This window comes from Notamacropus eugenii, chromosome 4, assembly GCF_028372415.1.
Source record: "Notamacropus eugenii isolate mMacEug1 chromosome 4, mMacEug1.pri_v2, whole genome shotgun sequence".
In the NCBI taxonomy this organism is placed as follows: Eukaryota; Metazoa; Chordata; class Mammalia; order Diprotodontia; family Macropodidae; genus Notamacropus; species Notamacropus eugenii.
The window spans coordinates 120,309,639-120,337,314 of NC_092875.1; the positions used below are offsets into that span (position 1 = coordinate 120,309,639).

At 38.9% G+C, this 27,676-nt stretch overlaps 1 protein-coding gene across 1 annotated transcript in view; it reads right to left on the reverse strand.

Annotated features, from left to right (window-relative positions):
• FER1L6 (fer-1 like family member 6) overlaps window positions 1-17,495 on the reverse strand; it is a 222,837-nt gene extending 205,342 nt beyond the window's left edge. Inside the window, exons 1-2 of the mRNA XM_072606566.1 lie at window positions 17,391-17,495; window positions 2,318-2,400 (exon numbers count right to left, since the gene is read on the reverse strand). Coding sequence (XP_072462667.1) covers window positions 2,318-2,393 — 76 coding nt within the window. The 5' untranslated portion in view covers window positions 2,394-2,400; window positions 17,391-17,495. The remainder of the gene's footprint in view (window positions 1-2,317; window positions 2,401-17,390) is intronic.
• Between the last annotated feature and the right edge of the window lie 10,181 nt (window positions 17,496-27,676).

Genomic DNA, 27,676 nt, shown 5'->3' on the forward strand with positions numbered 1-27,676 from the left:
TACTCAAAACATGGGCCCAAATGGTGAGATAAGAAGGAAATGCCACCAATCATAATCGTCATAAGCAGCAAAGTAGAAATTCAACCACATTCATCATATTGAGAAAGAAGAATCAGCATAAAAAGGAAAAATGAGAAAGGAAAAACAAACAACAAAAAAGTGAAAACAGTATGCTTCGATCTGCATTCAGACACTATAGTTCTTTCTCTGTATGTTTTCCATTTTCCACTGAGAATCATTTGGGATTGTCTTGGATCATAGTATTGTTGAGAAGAGCTAAGTTTATAGAAGCTGGTCATCATACAATGTTGCTGTTACTGTATACAATGTTCTCTTGGTTCTGTTCACTTCATTCAGCATCAGTTTGTGTAAGTCTTTCCAGGTTTTTCTGAAGTCTGTCTGCTCATTATTTCTTATATCACAATAGTATTCTATTACATTCATACACCACAGCTTGTTCAGCCATTTACCAATTGGTGGACATTCCCTGAAATTTCCAGTTTTGTCACCACAAAAAGAGCTGCTATAAATATATGTGTACATGTGGGATTTTTTCCCTTTTTTATGATCTCTTTGGGATATAGACCTACTCATTACTTCAGATTTTCAAACAAAAGCAGTCTCCTCTAAACCTCTGCCATTACTATGAAGGAACAAATGTGTCGAAGCAGTTAATTGCCATTTTATAAAGCAGGTCTAATGGCAACACTGAAGGAAAATATCAGGAAAATATTATCATAATAAGTCTATTGTAAATGACATTGCATACATTGACATCAAAACTATATAAAGATTTTGACAAATTCTATCTCCCCCTCCCCCCTTAAAATCAGAATAGTGTTATGAAACAGAATCCTTTCATTTCCCTGTATGATACAGGAGGCCTTAAAGGCTTTGAAACTGACTCATCAGTCACAAGTTCCTTTTAATCTATTTTAATGGATTTTCTTGAGCCTTTGAGGGCCCATGGACCATTATTTAATGCTGAATGTCCCACCCCAGACATAGTGAAAGATTAATTCCTAAGCAAAGGTAAGGAAAAGATATAGAGGTCCAGAGGGGAAAATGAGGTATTTAATCATTTCATTGACCCTACTGTCAAAGGTATTTAAGGGCACTGGTTTTGGGATCAGAGAACCTGAAGCTCTAGTTCTGATACTCATTAGCTATGTGACTGAGCAAATAAATCATTATCCCTCAATTATGAGAATAAGAATACTATTATCTACCTCATGGTTGTCATGAGGGTCAGAGACAATGTATTGAAATAATACTGTAAAACATGAATTACTAACCAACTGTTACATCTAATTCATTCTGATCAAATGGCAATAACAGCAGTCAAATAAGCATAATATGTTTCATCAATCACATGGTATAAATGATAAAACTGAGTTTCAGAGAGACAGTGACATGCCCATGGTCATTTTACTTTTAATAGCTTCTTGGAACACAGGTATTACTTGCTCCAAGGCCAACTCAAAGACATAGAATGAGATAGTTCATAGGTAGAGACACACACTAGGACCAGAGGGAAGCCATCAACAAATGCACATGCCCTCCCAAGAGAGAAAATCCTACTGCCAGACAAAGATAGAAAAGGGAAGAAGGATCAGTAGGGAGCTATGATGTTGAGTAGCAACCTAGATCTCTTTTCTGCTACTATGAATCTTGTAGATCGTGTAAATCTCAAGAGAAGGTGTGACCTAACATAGGAGAGCATTATTTAATCTTCTAGCAACTCAAAGTTCTTTCCCCTTGTTGGGAGGTAAGGAATCAAGCAATCACCTATATCTCTTCCCTTCCTCCTCCCCAGTTCTCATGCTGCCTTCTCCTGCATTTAGGCCTTTGTTCACACCACCCCAAAGACTGGAATGAACTTCTCCTCCATCTTTATCTATGGATTTTTTTTCCTTCATTAAAGGTCCAGCTATCTCAGTACTCCCATTTCCATAAAGTCATTCTTGATCCCCTCAACTGAAGATTATCTCTTTTAAATTTCTCATAGTATTCTACCCGGTTCTCTCCTTTGTATTTACCACATTCTGACATATGTAATTTAAGTGTCTTTTCTTTCTCAGTAGTTTGGAAACTCTTTGAAGATAGGAACTTCCATGTTTGTATCCTTAGCACCTACCAGCTTGTTAGCCCTCAATAAATGTTTGTTGAATTAAGCTAAACTAGTATTATAGGAAATGTGCCAGGTGTTCCCATAATCTGTGTAGGTGGGTGTTGGCTGTAAACTCCACTCAGCAAACAAGAGATTTTGACCCTCAATTCTGCAGAACCAAGCAAGACTGTACTTACTGTACCTTACCTTGTGCACCTTTATTTGCTAGAACCAACCCCTTCTCTTCTTTCTTCTTTTTCTTCTTTATTTTCAGTCCAAACATTCCTTTTCTGAAAAGACAAATAGAAAAACTGCCTTGATGTTTGTAGGAACATAGGATTATAGTTCAAAAGTTCAAAGGATTCAAATTCATAGGATTCAAAGTTCAAAAGCTTAAGAAAACTCAGAAGTATTTGCAAACAGCTAGTTTTTTTCAGTGAGTTTGAAAAGCCTGTCAATTTATTAGGAAGAAAAAAAAGGCTCCCTTTCTGAGCCTCAGTTTTTCTGTTTATAAAAGGAAAGAAATGTGGTTAGATATTCATAGGATAGATCACAGGCCTAGTTAGAAAGGGAACGTAGAGGTCCTTTCATTTTATAGATGAAAACCCTTCCATTTCCAATAATTTATGGACTTTGTAGATCTATAATTAATCAAAATCTGTCCCCACTTGGCATCCCGCAGCCTTGAAATCAAGTAGCCAGGCTTGAATCCTGTCTTTTTCACTTAGTAGCTTTCTGACTTTGGCAAGTTAGATTCCTCTTTGTGCCTGTGATTTCTAATCTATAACGTGTGTGAGACAGTCCTACCTCACTGGGTTGTTGTACTCAATGAGATGACCTCAATGTGAAAGTGTATGTTGAGAACTTTTAAAACCTATAAAATTCTGCAATTGTAAGATAGCATGATCTTCTCCACCTTACTGCCATCCCATGCGAAAAAAAAAGTCTGACCAAGAAAGGGAAACAATTTGTTAGTTTTATCTGAAATGTTACTGCCTTATCTACAGTTATCCAATTCTCATTCTAGGCTTTGCAGAGCATGTGAAGAAAGGTCTAAATACAGGAGAGAGCCTCATGAGAACTGGGAGATGTGAAGGGGGGAAGGGTAATTGTTGACACTTTACCTACCAACAATTAATTGAGTACCCATCCAGTAGAGTCTCAAAATACCTGAATGGATTTGCAATCTCAGCCATTAGGGTGGTCCCTCTAAAAATGCAGATCATAACCCATCAATATCTACCATGCAACCCAAGAAGCAAAGCCTAGGCAGTATGTTGGGTTTTTTTAAAAATAATATGGTTTCTATCCCCTCAAGGGCTGAAATTACCCTCACACTGGTTGAAATACTGTTAATTAAATATTCATCTGGGCTAATGAGAATTATTCTTTAAAATGCAAACAATAAAACCCTAGGAGTTTGGGATTATCAGTCATTTTTATTTTAGTAAAGAGCAAATTACGTGGATTGCTTTCTTCCTAACATCTAGCTGACATTTGCTGCCATTTTGATCAGGAAAGTAAAGATAATTTTGGAATAAGAGATAACGATAGAAGTTGTTGAAATTCTTCTACTTCTCTAAAATCTAATTCAGGTGCCCCCTTTTCCATGATTCTTTCGACGGGATCCATAGCTTGAAATGATCTTTCCCATCTCAAATGTGTGAGTACTGCAGTGGGGTGCAAGGGTTGAAGAACTTGAGCGCCCTTTGGTGTTGGGCAAAAGGAGAGAGAAAAAAGAAAAGGGAGATAAGAAGGAACTGAAGTCAAATACAGTACAGGATGTTGCTAAGAAATGTTTGTTTTTCCTTGTAAACAAAGGTGGGGAAACACTAGGGAAATGCAGAACCAAGACTGCGTTGTAAAGTATCATTTGGCTTCTGCTTTCCTCCTTTCTATCCTAACTGCCAGGTCCTGCTGATTCATTTGAAAATGAGGAGGCTTTTGGCAATTTTTCTTATAGTCTTGAAGCCAAATTGGGCTTCTGGATTAATTGAATAAGCACAAAAGCTGCTTATTTAACATAGCTCTTTAAAAGTGGAGAAGAGAAAATAATAACTGTGTCCATTTCACTAGTCTCTGACAGTCATGGATCCTGGAAAAAGACTGATTTTAGGACAGGCTTTGTGGAACCCCAGAATCACATGTAAAGCTATTAACTTGGCCCACATGGATGGCACACAAAAGAAAGTCCGGAAGCTCAACAGCCAACAGGAACTAAAAGTGGAAATAAAAGCATCTATTGCGGCTGTTGTTATCTGTGGTTGTTGTTGCGGACAAAAGAAGCAGAGGCACCATGACAGCATGGGCAGGAAGCATTGGAGCAAGCATGGGTAGGAAGATTCTAAAGGTTAAAAAGAGAATGAGAATTTCTGTCTTCTGGAAGTCCTGGAAATCCCTCCTCCCCGACCTGCCTTCCAGGAGCCAGCAAGGAAGGAATTCTGGCGATCTCTGTAGATGTGAGAGCTTTCAAAGAATACACCTAATGTCATTTTTGGCAGCATCAGCATGAAAGATATAACATTCAGGGTGGCACTGGGTATATATGGCATTGGGTGCACAAGTTCCAAATAGAATTCTTTTCTTACCTCCTAAATCCAACCTTCCCCCATATCTTCATTCTGTCATCTACTCAGTCACCCAGATTTAGAATCTCAGATTCATTCTCCATTTTTTCACCCTTACTGCCCCCTCTCATTTAATCAGCTGCCAATTCTTGCTGATTTTGCCTCTACCATGTCTCATATCTACCCCCTTCTTTCCATTCTCAAGACTACCACCTTGTTTTCAGCTCTCATTATCTCTCACCTAGATTATTTCAACCTAGATTTCTCCCATCTGCAGTACATCCTCCAAACAGCTACCAAAATAATCTTCCTAAAGTACATAACTAACCCATAGCTTTCCTAACCACACACACACACACACACACACACACACACACACACACACACACACACCCCAAACACACACACCCTTACTCAGAAAATCTCAGTGCCTCTCTATTGTCTCCAGGCTAAAATACAAATTTCTGAGCTTGGAATTTCAAATTTCTCAAGTGACTCTAGCCTACCTTCCCAGTTTGATTTCACTGTACTTCTCACAATCTGCACTCTAGTCCAACCTAACTGACTTGCTTTTCCCCAAACTCAATCCTCTATCTTCCTCTCCTCTGCTTTTGCATAGGCTCCCCTGCCCCCTACCTACTATAACTAACTGTAAAGCTTCTAACAGGTGTAGAATCCTTAGTTTCTTTCAAGGCTCCTCTCAGGTGCCACCTTCTGTAGGAAACCTTTGCTCATTCTCCTAATTATTAATGTTCTCTCCTCAAAATACTTTGCATTGGCTCATCTGTTTACATGGTGTGTTTTTTGGTAGCATGTAGATCCTTAAGGGCAGGACCATTTTCCCCTTCGTCTTATATGTCCTACTCTAGTCCATATAGTAGGTGCTTAGAAATATTTGTTGAAATAGTCCAGCATTGAGCCTCCATTCAAAGCCTTTCCACCTGGCTATGACTTGTCAAATCATGAGCTTAGCTCATATCTTTGTCTTTGAGAGTCCAGGGTGCCCTCTTCTCCAAGCTGAAGAAGCATAGAAGAGGGGATCACCTTACTAAAAGAACACTTTAAAGTGTAGGTCATAGCTAGGAGAGCTCAGATGGAGGCCTCCTCATAGAATGAGAACTAGAGAGGACCTCCAAGGTCATGCAGTTCAACTCTTTCATTTTACATAGGAGGCAAATAAATTGGGAAATGAAATGACTTGTCCAAGGTCACACAGGAAGCTGGAAGAGGTAGGATTTGAATGCTAGCCCTTTGATTCCGAGTCCATTGCTTTTTCCATTATGTAGTTACCCAGTGCTTCCCTCTCAGTCTCCCTCTGTCTGTGGAGGGGTTAAGCTGGTGCTCCTCTTCAAAGTTCTTTCTTGAGGGTGGGTCTAACCTTGGATCCTCCTGCACACCCTTGGGAGAGGAGGTCTGGTCTTTATCTCTGTCCTGAATTCTTATTTGCTGAGATGGGGGGTGTAAAATGTGCTCTTTCCTTGGGCTCACTTTTTGGGGGGTTGGGTGGAGCTAGCCAGTGCTCCTCCCCTAAGTTGAAGGGAGGGGAAGGTCTCTGTCCCATTTCTTATTTTCCTTCCCTTGAGGGCCTGGGGATGGGGAGAGGGAGGGGACATTCATTGAGTGGCCTGAAGGTGCTGGACCCTGACACTCAAGGGTCGTGGTGGTGGTGGGTAGGGAAGGAAGCCATTGGGTTGTCCAGCTGTCCAGAGCTTGGTATGGTGGGGGGCATAGCCACCAGGCTATTTCCGTGGAGTCTGGCCACCATCACCAGCTTGAGGGAAGAGTTGATTCTTTTGTGAAGGCAAACTAGGCCATCTTTAGCCTCAATGCTTACCTAGCCTTAATTATTGAATGGGCATTGCCTCAGACCTTAGCTTAAAAAGGTCATCATCTTGTCATTGGACTCCAAAGACACTGGGGGAGAGGGTGAGGCTGATGACTTTGCACAGTCCTGCCTCACTCAGATCCAATTCATTTGCAAGTCGACATCACCTTCCTGATGTCATTGGTCTTCTTCGAGAACCAAGACTGAAACAACACCATCAGTCAGTCAACAAGTATTTATTGAGTACTTACTATATGCCAGGTACTGTGCTAAGTACTAAGAATATAATAGGATAAATACACACACACACACTTCACCTTAGTCCTTCCTCTCAAGGAGCATACACTCCAACTGGGGTGCTGATAGGGGTGGTCTGGAGATTGGTGTGGCAGCTAGGTGGCACAATGGATAGAGTACCAGGTCTAAATTCAAGAAGACTCACCTTCTTGATTTCAAATCCAGCCTCAGACACTTACTAGTTGTGTGACCCTGGGCAAGTCACTTAACCCTGCTTTCCTCAGTTTCCTCATCTGTAAAATAAGCTGGAGAAGAAAATGGTGAGCTAATTCAGTATCTTTGCCAAGAAAACCCCAAGTGGGGTCATGGAGAGTTAGCCATGACTGAAAAAGAACTGAGGACAAATCACCCCTGTTGTCCTATCCAGCTCTATGATTCCAAATTATCCCTCTCAGAATCATAGAATTTTAAAACCAGAAGGGTCCTTAAAGGTTATCTAATCCAACTTCTTCATATGAAAGATAAAGAAACCATGGCCTGTGGAGAACACAAGATCATAGACTTAACATTAGAAGAATTCTTAGAAGTTATCATTCTCAGAGCCATTATTTTACAAATGAAGAAGAAACTGAGGTCCAGAGAAATAAAACGACTCGTTCAAAGTCATTCAGATCATGGGTGACCCAGCTGGGATTCCAACACAAATGCCTTGACTCCAGATCTAGCATTCTTTTCCCCACAACACATACCATATCCTTAGCACTGGCTTTACTCAAGTCAAGCAAGTAAACCAGCATTTATTAAGTGCTTACTGTGTGTTAGGTACTGATAACAGATATATTTAATAACAAATGCCTGTTAACTGATTGATTCCAACTGAGGGGGCAGATGAAATCAGGGCCTGTTGCCTAATTATCTTCTATCTTTATTTCCTACATTTAAATGATATATAAATTACCCCACCACTCTTTTTTCTTCCAAGCCAAATACCACAGGTTCCTCCAAGGCCTGGAAAGAGAAATTCAGAAGAAAACAGATCAAGAAGTCTAATAAAAAGGAAAGAATGCTCGATTATGAGTCAGAGGTTCAGAGCTGTATCTTGCTATTTACCAACAAGTCATTTTTTTCTTTATTTGTAATATGAAGATATTGGATGCGATGATTTCTAAGCTCTAAACCTATGGCCTGTTCTAGGAAGTTTAGTTCACCAGAGTCAGACAAGCATGATCTAGAATGATCTGGTGCTCTGCTCCTTCTGGCTCCAAAAGTTCATGAAATAATTGACAAGTGGATGCTGACCTGATGTTCATCTGAATCTCTCTCCTGCCTCCCATTTCTGTCAACCATGGCCTTACTTATCCTTTCTTTCCTCACTCCTAATGATACTTACTGAAGGAAAATAAATAAATAATTCCTCTCCATCTGAAGCATTTGCCCTTTTTGGACATTTGGGAAGGAGAGGAGATTGAGGGGAAGGGGAATAGTTGTTCTCAGTTCTCTTTAGTTAGCTCTTAATAAACATCTGCCCTGTCCTATATATCTATTAGCATTGCCTGTCAGGAACAAGCAGGCATCTCTAGGCTGTTTTATGACAGCCATCCAATAATTAGAGACTGAAGTTCAGACGTTGGTTTTATTAGCAATTTGTATGTCCCTTGCACCCCTCCATCACCCAGAGGATCAGTTTTCATCACATCTGTCCTCCCTGAGGACCTTTCCCCAGGATTATAGAAGTAAACATAGCTCATAAGGACAAATCAAAAGGAAGGCTTGAGAGAATGTTCCCCATGGAGAAGAACCCTGCCAGCTCAGCTTCGGGGGCTGGCTTAATCACAGCTGTCTGGTTCTCCAGTTAGTTAACAGTACTGAAGAAACAAACAGAATTATAAGGGCTCATTCCTCCCTTGCCTGAACTTCCAGGAGGGATTATGTTTGTGTCAAAAGTTTTACCAGGTACATATCTGGTTTCAGAATGTTCTCCCACCTAACACTTTTCAAGGCGAAGCTGTAGGTGAGAAGGTTTTCTGCTACCCCTACTTGGGAATGTACTCTTCCCCTTTCTCAGATGACTGATTTTATACCTCCCTGATACATGTACAGTTAGAGCATCTGTATGTCACAAAGAATAAAGTGGTTCAGGAGTCAGGAAAACCTGAGTTTGAAGCCTACCTCAGACATCTGTTAGCTATGTGACCCTGAACAAGTCACTGAACTTACACTACATACATTTAGCCTCAGTTTCCTTATATGTAAAATGGAAATAATCGATAGTACTATCCTACTAGAATGATTTCCAAATCTTAAAGCATTATGTAAATACTAGGTATTTTGTACCCCCAGTATGGATGTAAGCTGTAAGGCAAGGAATATTTCTCCTATTGTCTCTGTAACCTGGTGTGGGGGAGGGGAGGGAGCGAAGCAAGTGGGGGAAGGGGAGAGGAAAGGAGGAAGGTTGTTTGGGGTTTTTTTTGTTTTTTAGTCCCTGGACCTGTTACTTCTTCAGTGTGCAGAACTTGCTGATATGAAAACTCCCCCCACCCAGGCAGCTCAGCCAGCTCACAGTTTAAGTGTAAGAGGAAGGATTAGAACTCAACTCTTTCTGGTTCTAAGGTCCTAATGCAAGGAGATCATAGACAGGGGGACAAAATTATCTCACAAATACCAACTTATTCCTAGAAGCATTCTTTTAGTAGGAAAGAATTGGAAATGAAGTAAGTGCCCATCCATTGGGAAGTCTGATACATGAATGTCATGGAAGATGATTGTGATGAGCAACAACGAATGTGAAAATCTGATATATAGCAAAGTCAGAGGAACCAAGAAAATAATGCAATGACTCCAACAACGTAAAAGGAAAGAGGAACAACAATAAAAATTGAAATTGAATGCTGTGTAATTAGAATGACCAAACAGAGCCCCAGGAAGAGATGAAAAAATGCAATTCCTGTGCCTTATTTGCAGAGGGGGATTTCCAGTGTGGAACATTGCACATCTGAGCAATTAGGTGGTACAGTGGGCAGAGTACTGGGCCTGTATTCAGGAAGACCTGAGTTCAAATCTGTCCTCTAACAGGTGGAGATAAAGTTGAGGAAAAAACTATTTATCACTATTGCTGATGAAAATCAATAAATACATGTGTAATAAAATATTAGCAAGGAAGCTACAGCAATGTAATAGAAAGATTATATATTACAGGGTGGAATACAGGGTTGCTTTAGTACTAGAAGAATTATAAACCTAATAAAGCACATTCATAAGAAAACTAATAAAAATCATAATTGTATTAGTAGACGCAAAGAAAAGCTTTTGCAAAATATAATACCCTTTTATATTAAGAAATATTTTAAAGACAGAAATAAATTGACCTTTCCTTAATATGGTAAAAAAAAAAAACTATATTAAATTAAGAGCTGGTATTATCCATAATGAGGAAATACTAATGATCTTTCTGATAAGACTAAAGATGAAACAAACTTTGTCCTTTGTCACAACTATTATTTATATAATTTTAGTACTATCAGGATATGACAAGAAAAAGAAAATGAGACAATAGGCAAAGAAAGAAATGATCACTTTTTATAGATGACATGAGAGTTTTCTTGGAACATCCTAGAGATTCAAGTAAAAAAATAAAAATAATTAATAACCAGTAAAGTAGCATATAACAGAATATAAAATGATATCTACTTCCCCGAAAAATTATTAGCCTTTCTGTATATTACCAACAAATCACAACAGGAAGAGAGGGGAAAAGAAATCTCAATCAAAATAATCACAAAATGCCTAAAATATCTTGAAGTCCACCTACTAACACACACACACACACACACACACACACACACACACATATAAAACAAAACCCTCCTTATAGAAATAAAGACAAAAAATTGAAGAGGAATAAATTTCTCATCATTAGGCTGTACCAATATAATGAAAATGCTACCTAAATTATTTTACAGATCTGGTGTCAAACCAATTAAATTATCAAAAGATTAATTTATGGAACTATATAAAACACAAAATTTGTCAAGAATTTCAAGAGGAATAATAAAAAAAAAATGGAAAAGAAAGGGAAATGAGTATTTCCACATCTACAACTATACTACACAGCAGGAATCATCCAAACAAATTGGTACTGGTTAAAAATAGAAAAGTGAATCAGTTGAACAGATGCTATACCCAAGATCTGAAAGTGATTAAACACTATATAGTGTTTAATAAATAATGATAGGGACTCAGTCAACAAGCATTTATTAAGCATTTACTATGTGCCAAGAACTGTGTTAAGTGCTGTGAATATACTATAAGCAAAAAGATAGTCTCTGTCCTGAAGGTGCTTACCTTTAAATGGGGGAAGCCAACACATCAAAAGAAATGGAAGAAGGGGTATGAGGGAGGGAGTTAAAGATACCCAGTAGAGTCATGGTAGAAAAGTCAAGAATAAAGTTTGATGGGAAAGAGATATGTTGCCCTCCTTAAATAGAGGTTCTGAAAGGGGCCATGTGATCAAAGGGAGTACCCACAAGGGCAGGGAGAGATGGAGGATACTTCCAACATGTGAATTTCAGAATGAAGAGGTTTCTGAGACATGATAAGGAAGAACAGAGTCCAGCCTGGTAATAAATTACTAATTATTTGACAAAAAATGCTGGGAAAATGTGGAAAATAGTCTGCAAACAATTAGCTTAGACTGACATCTCTCACTACAGGCAATAAGGTCCAAATGGATGTATGAGCTGTCCTAGATATTAAAAATCTTATCCTAATCAAATAGATTGACAAGAAGAGTTCTTTGTAGTTTCACAACTATGGATAGAAAATGAGCTCTTTAACCAAACAATTGAAAGAGAGGATGATAGGACATAAAATGGATAATTTTGATGACATAAAATTGAAAATTTTTCATACAAATAAAATCAATGAAGTCAGAATTAAAAAGGAAAGTGTTACTGTGGAAGGATCATGGCAGCACATTTCTCTGATATCTAAGATATTCAGGGAATTTATAGGTAAATACCGTAATATTTATATATTACTTTGTATTACATTACATATATTATTTATAATAATAAATACCGTAAAAACAAGCACTGTTCTCCAAAAGATAAGTAATTAACGGATATAATAAGCTAGGTGGTATAGTAGATAACAGCACCAGACCTAGAGTTAAGAAAACTCATCTTCCTCAGTTCAAATCTGGCCTCAGATATTTACTAGCTGTTACCCTGAGCAAGTCCCTTTAATCTGTTTGCCTCAGTCTCCTCATCTATAACATAATCTGGAGAAGGACATGGCAAACCACTCCAGTATCTCTGCCAAGAAAACACCAGATAGGGTCACAAAGAATCAGACACAACTGAAAAATGACAAAATGGATTTATACAGGCTATTTTCAAAAGAAGAAAGGGAAGTTATCAATAACCAGATAGTGACAATGCTTTTTAAAAATATAAAAGAACCCAGTTTTATTTTTAACATCAATGTTCAGAAGAAAGCAGAATGTTGTGCAGAAGGGGACCATGACAAGAAGGGTAGTGCTGTTACTACCTTGCCATATTTAATGTAGATATTTTTAAAAAACAGGACAAAGTAAAGTCACAATATCACATGCAAGACTTTCTTCTGACCTTTTTATATGAAAATGTTCATATTTGTTGATGGTTATCTAGATCATAATCACTAATTATTTAAATAAGAGAAACAAGGGGAAAAAAGAAAAGCAAACTTAACTCTTCCTCCTCAGGAATGATCATACCATCTGCCTGGGTCCAGTGACAGAAAGAGTTCCCATAATGGAGAAGACAGAGAAGCAAGTGTTCCATACCCTTGGATCAGTAGCAGTTTCTTTATTATTACAATTTCATATGAATCTTGATAGTTTACATTGAACTGGAACCCAGTTCAATCAATCAATGAATATTTATTAAGCATCGTTCCATACACGATGCTAGAGCCTGGAGATACAAAAACCCTCCTTTCTTTCAAGAAGGTTTCCTTCTGATGGAAGAGATAACACGGACATGTATGAATATATATAAAACACTTACAAAATAGATACAAATTGACCATAGGGAATTTGGCACTGACAGATGTAGGTGAGGCAGTCTGTGCTTATTCAAATTCTGATTTTCTCCATAAGGAAGAATTGCCTTTGGAGATTACTGTTCATTCGAAAAACATTAGTCAGTGGCAGAGACTACCTCCTAATAAATTTCTTTACACATTTAGGGAAGATGAAGAATATAAAGGGGGTACAAGTCTGTTCAAAGTGGTGCAATGGATAGAGCACCAGTGCAGGAGTCAGGAGGACCTGAGTTCAGATCTCACCTTAGACACTTGACACTCACTAGCTGTGTGACCTTGGGCCAGTCACTTAACCCCAATTGCCTCATCCTGAGTCATCTCCAGTCATCCTGATGAATATCTGGTCACTGGATTCAGATGGCTCTGGAGGAGAAGTGAGGCTGGTGACCTGCACAGCCCTTCCTCACTCAAAACAAAGTCAAATGCAAGTCATGTCATTATTTCTCTGATGACATGATCTTCTTAGGCAATGAAGGATGAACACACTGACTGTGGCATTTCTGAAGTGGATTGCAGAGATTCTTTTATTGTTCAATTGTTTCTCAGGGGTATCCAATTCTTCATGACCTCATTTGGGGTTTTCTTAGCAAAGATACTGGATTAGTTTATCATTTCCTTCTCCAGTTCACTTTACAGATGAGGACACTGAGGCACACAGGGTTAGGTGACTTGCCCAGAGTCACTCAACTAGGAAGTGTCTGAGACCAGATTTGAACTCAGAAAGATGAGTCTTCCTGAGTCCAGGTAGGACACTCTATCTACTGTGCCACCCTATGTGCCCACAGGGATTCTTGTTTCCTTCAAATGTCAAATTTGCCTGAACAACACTAGTGAAGGGGGTGGGTAATACCGGCTTAATCCAAAGTGATTATTTCCAAGACAAAAAATTTTAATTATCATAGTTCAACAAAGTTCTAAAATCATTTGAAAGTAAAAATATAATGATGCGGCAGTTCTAATTGATTCTTTATAAATGCCTTGATAGCATCAGTAACACCAGTTCTAGACAAAAGCTACCAGCACAATCTTCCCCACCAGAAACCTAAGGGACCTGATTTCCTCCAGGTACTGCAGTGACATCAAACTGAAGCCTCATCCATCAAGGCTGTTTAATCCACCTGGAGACTGGAGGCATTTGTGTGACAGCTTTATTCAACAGCCTGCCTCACAGATTTAGAGGTTTGAGGCACAGTGATAGCCCATAACGTCCTTGCCTCCATCATTCTAGCCAGTTCTTTTTTTGAAATTGCATTCAGTTTGCTTCCAAATGACTCCAGCAATCACAGTTTTATCCCTTCTATAAGGAAAGGAGATTATTGCCATCTAGTTGATCACCCCAAGCAATTTTGAAGGGATTCTACTTGCTCCGACTGGCCCTAAAAGCAATGAGTGGAAGTAACAAGAAACTGACTTTCAGCTGGGTAAAGAAAAAGCTTCCTTTTAGAGGAAGTCCCCATTTAGTTAGGGCAGGTCAGCTTGACAGATTGGAAAAGCTTCTTTTTATAAGTCCTAAGTCCTTTAGGGGCAGTTAGATGATGCAATGGATAGAGTACCAGGTCAGAAGTCAGAAAGATTCATCTTCCTAAGTTCAAATCTGGCCTTAGATACTTACTAGCTGTGTGCCTGTGGGTAAGTCACTCAACCCTGTTTGCCTCAGTTTCCTCATCTGTAAAATGAGCTGAAAAAGGAACTGACAAACCACTCCAATATCTCTGCCAAGAAAACCCCAAATGAGGTCATGAAGAGTCAGACAAGACTGAAACAACTGAACAACAAAAACTTTTAGGGAAAACATTCCTAAGTCCATTAGAGCAACCCATGAGTTGCTTGGGAAGGTACTAAAACAATCCTCTCATTTTACAGAGAAAAAAAAAACCCTGAGACTCAAAGGGAAGAAATAGACTGTATGTCATCACAAAGCTAGTAAGTGACAAAGAATCAACATCTGATTTCCAGTCTTGTGTTCTTAGCATTCTATCAATGTCAACAATGGTGATGCACATCCAGGGATATGCTTGGCACCAGCTCCTACCAGCTCACTAGATCAAATGCTAAATTTTCAGTGTGAGTATTAAGGGCTCGGAAATCAGCAAATGCTACAAATCAGAGTTGGTTTTGTTTATTTTCTAAGTGATGAAGAAGATATTAAGAATGCAGATTAATCTTAAAAGTGTATCTTGTACCATTTTTGAAAGCTAATTCTTAACTATAGAATAGTACACCTATGTGATACACCAATGAAACAAGAACCTTATTATATAAGAATTAGGATACGTCCTAATTCACATATTTAAAATAGAGCAAGAAGTGATATCGTACCTATAAAAGCAGAATGTCCCTTTGTGGATAAAATACTTTTTATTCCTATTTTAAACCCTAAATGCAGTGGCAAATGGCAATGATTGTTACATAAAATGAAGTATGTAAAACTATCCCCAAAGGAGCAACTTAAAATCCCTTACATTTGCACAGTGTTTTTGAGCTTTCCCAATACATGAATTCTTTAAGAAACCCTGTAAGGGGTAGCAATCAATAGATAGATCAGTAAGCATACACTAGTCATCTGCCATGAAGTAAGCATTGTGCTAGGTCCTGGGGATGCAAAGATTTAAAGGAAACAGTACTTGCCTTCAAAGAGCTTATATTTTAGAGGGGGAAACAATATATACACAGAACAGTATAGGAAAGTAAGTATACATGCTTACAACATAAATACATGGTCATCTTTAGGGAGAGGCACTAGAAGTTTGGAGAGGAGGACATCATTTCCATTTGACCAATGAAGACAGGGAGAAGATATAGAAAGACAGAATGGCTTTGCTCAATGCACATGAGTGACAAAGGCAAGACAAGTCTCCTGAATTCTGGTCATGTGCTCTTTATAAGAAGGGCATAAGGTAATGTGGCATAGTATATAGAGTAGTGGACTTAAGGTCGGGCAGATCTGGGTTCAAAACCCTCCTCAGACAATTGCTATCTGTAAGACCCTAAGCAAGTCACTCAACCTTTCTTAGCCTCAGTTTTCTCATCTGTAAAATGGAGATAACAAGCACTCACCTTATAAAGGGAAAAAACAATGAGGTGGCTCAATGGATAGAGCACTGGGCCTGGAGTCAGGAAGATCTGAGTTCAAATCCAACCTTAGACACTAGCTATGTGAACCGGGGCAAGTCACTCAACCTCTTTTTGCCTTCATCTGCTGAAGCAGAAAATACCAAACTGTTCCAGTATCTTTGCCAAGAAAACCCCAGGCAGAGTACCAATGTGCTGTGTGGTCCACATAGGGTCAAAAAGGGTCTTGCATGACTAAACAACAACCATACCATTGAAGGGGAAGGGGGAAAGAATAAACATCTATATAGCCCTTACTATGTGCCAGGCAATATGCTAAGGACTTTTATCGGTAACATTTTTTGCTCACATCAACTCTGTGAGGTAGGTAGTATTATCATCCCATTTTACAGCTGAAGCAACTGAGGCAAGCAGAGGTCATTATAAACTGAGATAAAACAAGGCTGTTTAGGGAATCAAGTGAGATAATGCATGTAAAGTACTTTGCAAACCTTACATACTATACAAATGCTAGCTATTTTTAAAGAAGGGGATCATAAAATTTAGAAATGGGAAGGACATCAGAATCAGACCTATACCTAACAGGTACCAGCATAGGAAAAGCTTCACAAAATATGCTCTAGTGCAAACATAATGAAACCATCCTACAGTCAACTTTTTTAGATAAGTTGTGGAGAAGGGGGAATTGGAGAAACAGCCTCCAGTGCTCTGAGATGGGAGGAAGGGGCATAACAGCTGGGGGCTGAGGGAGGAAGTGGGATATCTGGAAGCTTCCTACTTTTAATTTTTCTAACCAAATATTAATCTCTTGAAAGAGGTTAAGAGTTGTCAGAATACCCTAAACGTTAGTGTCCTAGAGAAAAGACCTAGCCATTCCCTCTCTGTGCTTACTGTTTAGAGATCATTTATTCAAGGGCAGCTTGGTGGCACAGTGGATAGAGCACCAAGCCTAGAGTCAGGGAGACTCATCTTCCTGAGTTCAAATCTGGCCTCAGACGCTTACTGGCTATGTGACACTGGACAAGTCACTTAACCCTGTTTGCCTCAGTTTCCTCATCTATAAAATGAGCTGGAGGAGGAAATAGCAAAACATTCGTATCTTTGCCAAGAAAACCCCAAATAGTCATACAGAATCAGACACAACTGAACAACAAAAATTTTAACCATGCCACCTACTTGGTTCTACAGCTGAGGAAACTGAATCCCAGAGAAGTTAAATGACTTACCCAGGAAGTAATAGAGCCAAGATCTTAAGTCAATTTCTGTGATTCCAAAATCAATACTCTTGTCACTGCATGTGCCTACCCAACTTGAGATATAGCCAATTTAATTTCGACAAAGCACCTCCAAGACTACGCAAAATAATGTGTGAGTTTAGCTCTGGTATCATCTAAGGGAAAAGGGGGATGAGACTTCATTGATTAGGATTCCAGTAATAAATCACATTTGTCTGTACAGAACACTCATCTCTAATTTAAAAATCTTTCTTACTCACCACCTTTGTGGACAGTAGGTAGGCAGAGGCAGAAGCACTGTTCCTATTATTTGCAAGAATGCTCTTCCTAGTAGAAATTTGACTGGCCTGAAACCTCCAGGATCTCTGATGCTGTGGACAGGCAGATTTCTGGCAATTTCTCCCACACTGTGGTGTTTCCCTCTCAGCTAATGACCTTTGTCTACTCTTTCTCCCTTCTCCATATCAATGTTTGAAATGTAGCTCCCTCCCCCTATCTGGCTTCTGAATTCCTGCTTATTCCTGGCAGTGAGCAGAACCCCATATCACATGCCCCACGTAGGAAAGTGAATAGAAATATGCCTTTATTCTAGGCCAGTCCAATTCTCACTATTTTTAAAATATTTTTCTATCAAGAAAAATTAAAAAACCCATGTGCATAAGGGTACAATGAAGGGAAAAGATGTCAAGAGATTGGGCTTCTGATTCTGGATCTGCTTCTAGCTGGCATTAGCAAATCACTCAATTTCTCTGGTCCTATAACCATAGGATCTGACTTTCAAAGGGACCTTACACAAACTTGTCATTTTAAAAATGAACAAAGTGAGGCCAGAGAGATGAAGTGACTTGACCTAGGTCACACCTCAGTTTCCACACCTGTAAAATGAAGTGCTGGGATTAAATCATCCTAAGGATCCTTTTCTGTTTTAATATTAATGGGCTGTAAGTTTCACGAGAGCCCAAAACTCACCTTATTTAAATTTTGTATCTCCCCCAGTGTACAGAAGAAAATTTTTTTCCAGGAGGAAACTTTTATAGTAATAAGTAGCTCTGGTTCCCAGTCTGAGTGTATCTGCCATTGCTAATTAATGGATTGACATCAGTTTATCAGTGATGTGTGGAGCTTGGTTAGCATGAATCATTTCCCCAGAGCCTAATCACTCCTTGAGTAAACTGATAGAAGCAAGTTTGTGAAGCCAAGAATCTAAGAATTGTAATGGTCTTACAAAGATTCAGTCATAAGACCCTACTTGCACAACATGTCCAACTGCCTTTTTTCTTTTTCCCCTGTTAATTATAGGAGAGCCTGGATGATCTTGACTCATAGTCATACACCACCTCCCCATCATGATCATATTCGTTAATAATTTAATGGAAGAGGATTTACAGCTCAATAATCAAAATTCCCGTTGGGGAGGCAGCATGTAATGTTGACAGTAGATAGAATTGTATTCCAAGTGTGAACTAATCCAAATCATTTCATTTCTCTTTGAGCATTGGTTATCTCAATTGTCAAATAATTAATAACTTCCTTGCCTTCTTACCTGAGTGGTTGGAAAGATTGGATAAAAGGATGTGACATATATTTGAAGACCCCAAGGGCCTGAGAGATTCCATATTCTTGTGATTCTATCCTCCTTTGCTCTGTCCTGCTATCGCAGTGGTAGGTACTTGACTGGGAAGTAGTAAAAGGAAATGAGGAGAAACATAACTTCAAGAGTTGGGGTGGAGTGATTGTTGCTTTGCCCTTAATTTTCAAAGAGGACCAATGACATCACAAGGTGATGTCTTGACTTGTGTGAGCATTGGATTGAAGTGAGGCAGAGTTTTGCAAAGTCATCAGCCTCACTCTCCCTTCCAGAGCCATCGAACTCTAGTGGCAAGGCAAAAGTCAAGATGACTGGTGATGGCACAGGATGCAGCATGTGACCTTGGTGTCTTTGATGTCTATCCAAGCTCTCAGTCCTCCACAGCATCTGTTTCAGCCTCCTTCATGGCCATTGGAACAAATTGTTCTCATCCACCCATTCTGCAAGGGGAAGTCTTCACATGCTTGGGGTAAATATCCCCTAACTCACTGATACGTTGAGGTCTGTTTACCTTGTTTAGCCCATGTACCAAGAGCATTTCTACCAGGGCATGTCTACTTCACATGCTACAGCTTCTTGGAGCCACAAGAGAGAGGGATATCAGATGGGAAGGGACATCAGGACATGGTAGCCAATTTCTAGTTACCTTGACCAGTCATTAGATTCACTAACTTGTTCTATGAATGTTAAGTTAGATGTAGTCAAAAGAAGTCAATGGACCTAGCTAGGCACAGAATATCCCAGATGGAGAAGAGTTTTTGTCTTCTCTCACATCCACCTATGTCCACCCATATATAATGTTTATTTAGAATGTCTTCCCTAGTATCTAATTATGGATGACTAAACTGTGTTGTTATTTCTACTTCTTCATCCACTCAAAAGAGGAATGTACCCTGCATTTTTGCATTTCCTAGAAAACCTGGATTTGATGCAACTCTTGCATCTGAGCCCTGTGAGGTCTTGGAGAAGACTAGATTAACAGCTACTTGACAGATGTTTTATTTTTATTCATTCTTCTCTTGTGAGTATGAGCTATTTATCTGCTTATGAATTGATATCTTTGTGAAATATCTAGATAGGTTTGTCTGTTTTTGGGTGGGGGGAAAGGGAGCAACTAGAGGATGTAATGGAGAGAGGGCTGGGCCTGGACTTGGAGAAACCTGAGTTCAAATCTGGTTTCACTTACCAGTTGTGTGACACTAGGCAATTCTGTTTGCCACAATTTCCTCATCTGTAAAGTGAGGAAGATAATAGGACCTCCCAGGATTGTTGAGAAGATCAAATAAGATATTAATTGTAAAATTATTTGTAAAATGAATTGTAAAATGCTTAGCACAGTGCCTGGCACTATGTAATAAGCACTACGTAAATGTTAGCTATTACTATTATCCTGTTATCGTTGTGGTTGCTGCTGCTATGATATGGAGAGCAAACCCATTCTACCATGATCTGAGATATGGCAAATTCAAAGAAGAAAGTAGATTGTGATCAGGAAGCAGGGATTCAGAGCTAATTTATGATTAGGTTAAACCACAGATTCCCTTTTTTCCCCTTGACAACAAGTTGGATTACTGACCCCTAGCCATATGAGGGATAGAATGCCACTTATGCTCCAAGAATAAGTGGGCCATGTGTAAACCAGTAGGGTGAGCCTGGATTTTCTACTACCAACTTCTCTTTTGCTGAATAGGACTAGAAGACAATCTATCAATGCCATTGGATGGCATTGATAGATTCTGGTCTACAAAGATTCAGTCATAAGACCTCCCGTGAGACCCTACTTACACAGCATGTCCATCCATATCCTTAAAGAGCTCATATTATATGGGGAGGAAACAAGATGTAAATACCTCTTTAATCAGTGAGTCAAAGAATGGCCCCTTTAATAAAAAAAAATCAAACTGGGAAGGGAAGACCCTCAGGATTGCTGGCCACATAATGAGCTTTAAAAGTCAAAAAGAAGACTTAATGTTTTCTCCTAAAAGCAAGAAGGAGCCCCTGGAGCTCACTGAGTCATCCTATTGTTAATCTACTCACCTCCTGGGGTGCTCATTGGCACCTCCTTGTGTATCTACAAGGAAACTGAAGAAACTGAAACTCAAACCAATCAGTTTTGGAACTTTTTATTAGCTCTCATGAAAAGGTTTAGTCAGAGAGAAGCTATAATGTCTAGTAAATGAGGTTTGTAATTCAGTTACATTGCTCGTTACCAAAGACAATATGTGGAGCACAGCAGCTGAACATTGGTGGAATGATCATAAGCAAACAACATATTATAATGAAAGAAGGTCATCCTTCAGCCTGAGGTCAATTCTGCCCTTCCTTTTTATTTTTCTTCCTGAAGTTCCTATACCAAACTTAGATATAATCAATCAATAGACATTTATCCAGCACCAACTATCTGCCAGGCATTGTGCTAAGTACTAGGGATACAAAAAGAGGCAAAAGACAGTCCTTGCCCTCAAGGAGCTCATAATCTAATGAGAAGACAACATAAAAACAAATATATACAAGGCAAGCTATATACAGGGTAAATGTGTGTGTGTGTGTGTGTGTGTGTGTGCTCATCCTTCTTTGTTGAAGAAGACCATGCCATCAGAGAAGTAATGACATGGCTTGCACTTGACTTTGTTTTGAGTGAGGGAGGGCTGTGCAAGTCACCACCCTCACTTCTCCTCCAGAGCCATCTGAATCCAGTGACCATTCCAGCATTCATCAGGATGATAAATGGGAAATAATTAACAGAGGGAAGACCCCAGAATTAAGAGAAGTTAGGAAAGGCTTTCAATTTTTAAAAATGAAATTTTAGTTGGAACTTAAAGAAAGCCAGGGAAGTCAGTGGTCAGAGAGGAGAGAGTGTTCTAGGCATGGGGAAATATAATACAGGAAACAGCTCAACAGGGAGCATCCATCTACCCGAAGCATTTTGGCATCTCCTCCATGTGGCCTTAAACCAGTCAAAATGAAATTTAGAATAGTAGAAAGGTCAAAGTAGAGCCAAATTACTTGAGTTCATATCAAGGTTCTCCCATTAACTTTTCCAACACTTAGCGGAGTGCCTGGCACATGTTTGATAAATGTTGATTAACTTGCTTCTCATCACCTTGATGTCCTCACTCCTTTTTTCTTTTTTTTTTTTTTTTTTTGGTGAGGCAGTTGGGGTTAAGTGCCTTGCCCAGGGTCACATAGCTAGTAAGTGTCACTTCTAAAATAAAATAATTGACCTAAATGACTTCTTAGGTCCCTTCCAGCTTTAAATCAACGACTTTGTGAATAGCAATACCTATAATCATTATCTCCCACATACTATTGAGAAGATGCGGTTCTGCAGAGAAAGAAGAGAAAACTTACCCATCACCACCAATGCCACATGGTAAGTGAGAAGCATCCTCCTGCTTTTGCAGGATATTCCTTCTCATCTCCTTCTGTTAATGGGATGCAAGATTCTACAGAGGAAAATATGCTAGCTATGGAATTAAAGAACCTACTTTTAAATCCTGCCCCTTAAATCCTGCCAATCACTCATGGGACCTTGGGTTAGTCACTTCCTTTCCCTGTGCTTCATTTTCTCATCTATAAAATGAAGAGGTTGGACAAGATGGCTTCTGAGGTCTCCTCTAATTCCAGATCTATGATTTCTTCCCTGATCATAATACCCTTAGAATATCAGAGCTAGAAAGGACTTCAATATTCATCTCGAGTCTTCTAGAATAACACCAAGATTCAACAAAAGAAGAAACAAATCTGGAGAAGTGAAGGGAATTTGCCTAAGGTCACATAGCTAGTTTACAACAGAACTATCAATCCTAAAATTAGACTTGGAGTCACAAGACCTGGGTTCAAATCCTAGCTCTATCACTAGCTGTGGAAATGAACACTTTACTTTCTCAAGCCTCTGTTTCCTCATCTTAAATAGGAGAAAAACTATACTTATATTACCTATCTTAAGGTTGTTGTGAATCTAAGACATGATATAAAATGCTTTGTAAGCCATAAAACATTTTAAATGTCAGCTATTAGAAGATGACTCCCCTGGCCTTCATTCTAGTGTTTTTTCTACATTATGCTGCCTTTCATTAAAGTTAATAAGAAGGTTCCAAAATAGACCACTTTGAATATCACCTCTTATTTTTAACTTCTTACTTGTGAAGTCTGTGACCATCCTGAAATTTTCAGACACACAAACACCCCAGATGGAGGCCTCTTTCCCCACTCCCTCCAGATGTAATTATAATCGTATATATAATCATCATTATCACCACCACCACTACCATCACCATCACCATCATCACCCAAATGGAGTCATGAAGAATTGGACACAGCTGAAATGACTGAATGATCACAGGGCTTCTAAGAGGCTAACGAGGTGTATTCTAAGAATAAAGGAAAGACAGAGACTAGAGGTACTACCTGCTAAGAGCAATTGGAAAATAAACTAACTATAGCAAGTTTTCAACATTCTGTCTTGACTAAAGACCATGTGAAGGGGAGAGGTGTGCAGTAAGTCTAGAAAAGCAGGCTAGAACCAGAACAGAGAGAACATTCAGTGCCAAGTTGAAGAGTTTCTCATGTTAGAACAGGGGTTCTTAACCTGGGATCTGTGAACTTTTAAAAAAAATTTTAATAATGATTTCCAAATGATTGGGTTCCCTTATAATCTTACTTTCTTTTATGATTTTAAAAATATTATTCTGAAAAAGAATCCACCAAAAAAGGTTAAAATCACATAGACTAGAAGCAATAAATATGAATCTTTTGAGCAAGGGATTGATGTGACCAAACCTGAACTTGAGGATGTTCAATTGAGCATCTGTGTGGAGGATGGACTGAAGGGAGGAAATCCTCTGGGCAGTGAGAGGATGATGAGACAGGGGAGAGAGGAAGAGAGGGAGGAGAAGGGGTACCTGGAAGACTTGAGGAGAAAAGAGAAAATTTAGAACCACAGTCGTGGGGAATTTGATAGAGAAGCAGCTAATTAGGGCATCCAGAAGAAACTTGTGAGCTCAGGTCTCTCTGACTCCAGACCCAAATCTCTACTTACTGCTTATATTTTAATGCGTCACAGAATTATTCTTTAAGATTCCATACAAGACAGTCTCAGTATATGATGAGCAATGAAATTGGAAAATGGCAGAAAGGGGAAGGAAATATAGAAATCAAAAAGATGGAGTGATAAATAAATAAAAATAAACCCCGAAAGGGGGTTATTTATTATTAACCTTGCTTTTAAAGTATTTTTGAAAACTCTAACCTCAGAATTATTTTCAATAATGAGCTAAATTGGAATATACCTCTTCTATGCAAGGAAAAGTATTCAATGTCCTCATATTTTAATTACATACCAAATCACTAGTGCCTAGTCACTCATTTGCTTCAAGGGGTCTAACTTAATGTACAAATTCAGTAGCTATACTTCCTATGATGTTCTCCTACCATTGTCTGAAAGGAAAAGAAACTTTTAGGGTAGCAAATTTTCTTTTAGCATTTCACTGAAACTTCTGGAGATTCAATTGTTTCTGGCTTAATGGGAAATTCATTTCTATTTACAAAGGGGTGTTTCTCTCCATAGTGTGATTATATCTGGAGTGTGTTAACTCAGATGGTTGCCAGGGTCCTTTTTAAGGTCAGTTTAACTAATACCACCCAAGTGAATGCAAGCAACATTTATTAAGCACCCACTGTGGGCAAGCTCTGCATAGGGCATACAAAACAACAACAGCATTTACATAGTGACTACTATGTGACAAGCACTATGCTAAGCAGTTTATAATATTATTTCATTTTATCCTCACAGAAATCCTGGGAGGTAGGTGCTATTATTATATCCATCTTACAGATGAGGTTAAGAACTTGTCCATGGTCACATAGATAATAAGTATCTGAGGCTGGATTTGAACTCAGGTAGTAAAAATTAACCACTCTCTATCAAAGAGCTTACATTTCACACCATAAAGACTAGTGCTACTCTTCTGTTCTCTAAAAAGCAACATCAATTATGAGAGGGAATTTTCAGTGGCGTAGGAGATTGTAGTTCCTACTCCTTAGTTTTATGCTTGGCTCAGCCCCCAACATTTTTTAAAATACATTTTGTTTCCCCCCAATTACATGTTAAAACAATTTTAATATATGTTTTTTTAAGTTTTTGAGTTCCAATTCTAATCCTCCCTATTCTTCTCCTTCCCTGAGACAGTTGATGTAGGTTTACTATATCCTAGGTATACTAATGATGAAGCAATCAGATATAGGATATACATATGCAATCATGTAAAATTATTTTTTTAATTTCCACATTAGTTATTTTGTGCAACAAGACTTGAATAAAAGAGAAAGAATTAAAGAAAAACTGAAAATAGTAGGCACTATATAAATGCTTATTCTCTTCCCCTACCAACTGATTAGACTTTAATAGGGAGGATAAGACATGTACAGAGAATAACAAATGTAATATAAAATAAAAAATCATTAGACAATACCAAGATATGAGATAATATTTAGAAAGCTCTTGGCAGACCTTTAAATTTGGCATTATCATCATTCAGCTGGGTCCTTTAGTTTCCTCAAGGAGATTAAAATCTAATTGGATCATAGGAAATATACATACATAAAATGTGAAAATAATTCAGTAGGCAGTATATCCTATAATGATAATAATATATCATTTCTATGATGATTAAAAGCACAAAGGTTTTATTCTTTAAAACACTTCTTCACAACAAACCTATAAAGCAGACAGCTCAGGGATAATTTCCTCCACTTTACAGATAGGGAAATGGAGGCCCAGTTGCCCAAGTTCATGCAAAAATTGAGGCAGGATTCAAAACCCCTGTACTTTCCATTCCATCATCTGACTTCCAAATCCAAGACTCCTTCCACTTCACCATGTCACCTTTATGAAACATAATTTGTTTTTAAACTTTTCAACTTTTTCCCATAGGTAAGAAAGGCACCCCAAAGGGCACTGGCAATGTCCAAGATAACCCTTCCCCTTTTGCTCTGTACAGTTCTATATAAATGTGAGTTAATATCACCATTGTTGTTATTATCTCCTGGCTTAGCACCAAGACATCATTACCTGCAGTTGGTCTATAAGCCCCGATTCTATTCTATAAAGTAAAGTAGGAGCACACTGAGGAATGCCTAACCACTGTCTATGGGGTTATGTGGAGGGGAATAGAAACATGACATGCTTTTAAGTTGAATCTGCATCATTAATATTTCCTCACCTCTTTCTTAAGCCTAGACAATCAGCAAAACAATAAATCAGGCCCTAATTTGTAGCGTTTGTCTATTTCTGAGGTGCAAATGGCCATACAAAAATTGAACAATTCCAGTTGGAGATGGCTCTGGCACACCCCTGATTAATAAATAGTATATAAAGCAAGGGGAAATTGACTAATCAAAATATCATCAAGCTTTATGTTAGTCAGAGTCTACAAAGACATTCCTTCCTCCCTCCCTCCTTTCCTCCCTTCTTTCCCTCCTTTCCTTCCCTCCTCCCTTTCTTGTTTCCTTCCTTTCACAAACAAGCCTCAGACAGTCAAACTGAGTCAACTTTTATATATTCATATATGTATGTGCATGTGTGTGTACATGTATACATGTATGTGCATGTGTGTGTACATGTATACACATATGTGCATGTGTTTATATGTGTGCACATATATACGTGCATTAAATGAATATATACAAATGTGTATATGTGTGTATGTATGTGTATATATATATATGTGTGTGTGTGTGTGCGTGTGTGTGTGTGCGTGTGTGTGTGTGTGCGTGTGTGTGTGTGCGTGTGTGTGTGTGTGTATGAAATTGAAGGGCTGTTAGGTCTCTTAGCAGATAGAATACTGGGCCTGGAGTCAGGAATAACTGAGTTCCAATTTGGCCTCAGACACTCACTAGCTATGTGACCCTCTTTGCCTAATTCACTGGAGATAAAAATATCAAAACACTCCAGTATCTTTTCCAAGAAAACCCCAAAAAGGGTTCACGAAGAGTCCGACACTACTAAATGAATGAACAACTGTAGCATATACATACATGCATGCATGCATATAATGTCCACTTACACACCTTGACCTCAGGGATTCTGTAGTCTGGAATAAGAACTGATACAAATGCAAAATATAATAGGATACAAGCACAGGAAAGACACAAAGAAAATGCTCAGAGAGACCCAAGGAAGTGAGAATACATCCAGCTGAAGAATTAGAGGTTATATCAGGGAGATGGAGGCTGATCTTGACCTTGGAGGATGGAAAGGACAGTAGAGGATCTTATTATCACCTACCTGGAATATTGCAATAATCCTTAACAAGTCCTTCTTCCCCCACTCTTGTCTGCTGCTTCCGGTGCAATCTTCATAACTTGTCCTAGTCAGACACAATCTTCTCTGTGTATATATCTGATCATGTCACTTCTCTACTACAAACTCTTCAGTCGTCCCTTTCCAAATAAATTCCAGAGCCCTCAGAGTTCAGATTTCTCTACCATCTGGAGTCACCCTACATTTCCATCCTTATATCACGTTATATACCCTTCCTTCCACGAACTCTGTACTCCAACCAATCAGATCTCTCTTTTCCCCACTGCATCAATTCCTTTCTTTTTTCTTTGAGACAATCAGGGTTAAGTGTCTTGCCCAGAGTCACACAGCTAGTAAGTGTCAAGTGTCTGAGGCTGGATTTGAACTCAAGTCCTCCTGATTCCAGGGCCAGTGCTCTATCCACTGCACCACCCAGCTGTCCCTTTCTTTCCCACTGCATCCATTTTCACTCCCACCTTCTTGCCTTTACTTAGACTGCTCCCTGTGCTTAGATTGTCCTCCCTGGCCCTGTCTCCTCCTGAGTTCCTATCTAGCCTTAAAGAACAACTCTAATACTACCTTTCCTGTACAACTATCCCTGAATCTCATCCTCACCTCCATTGGTGTGATTGCCAAACAATACAGGAGAAAGATTC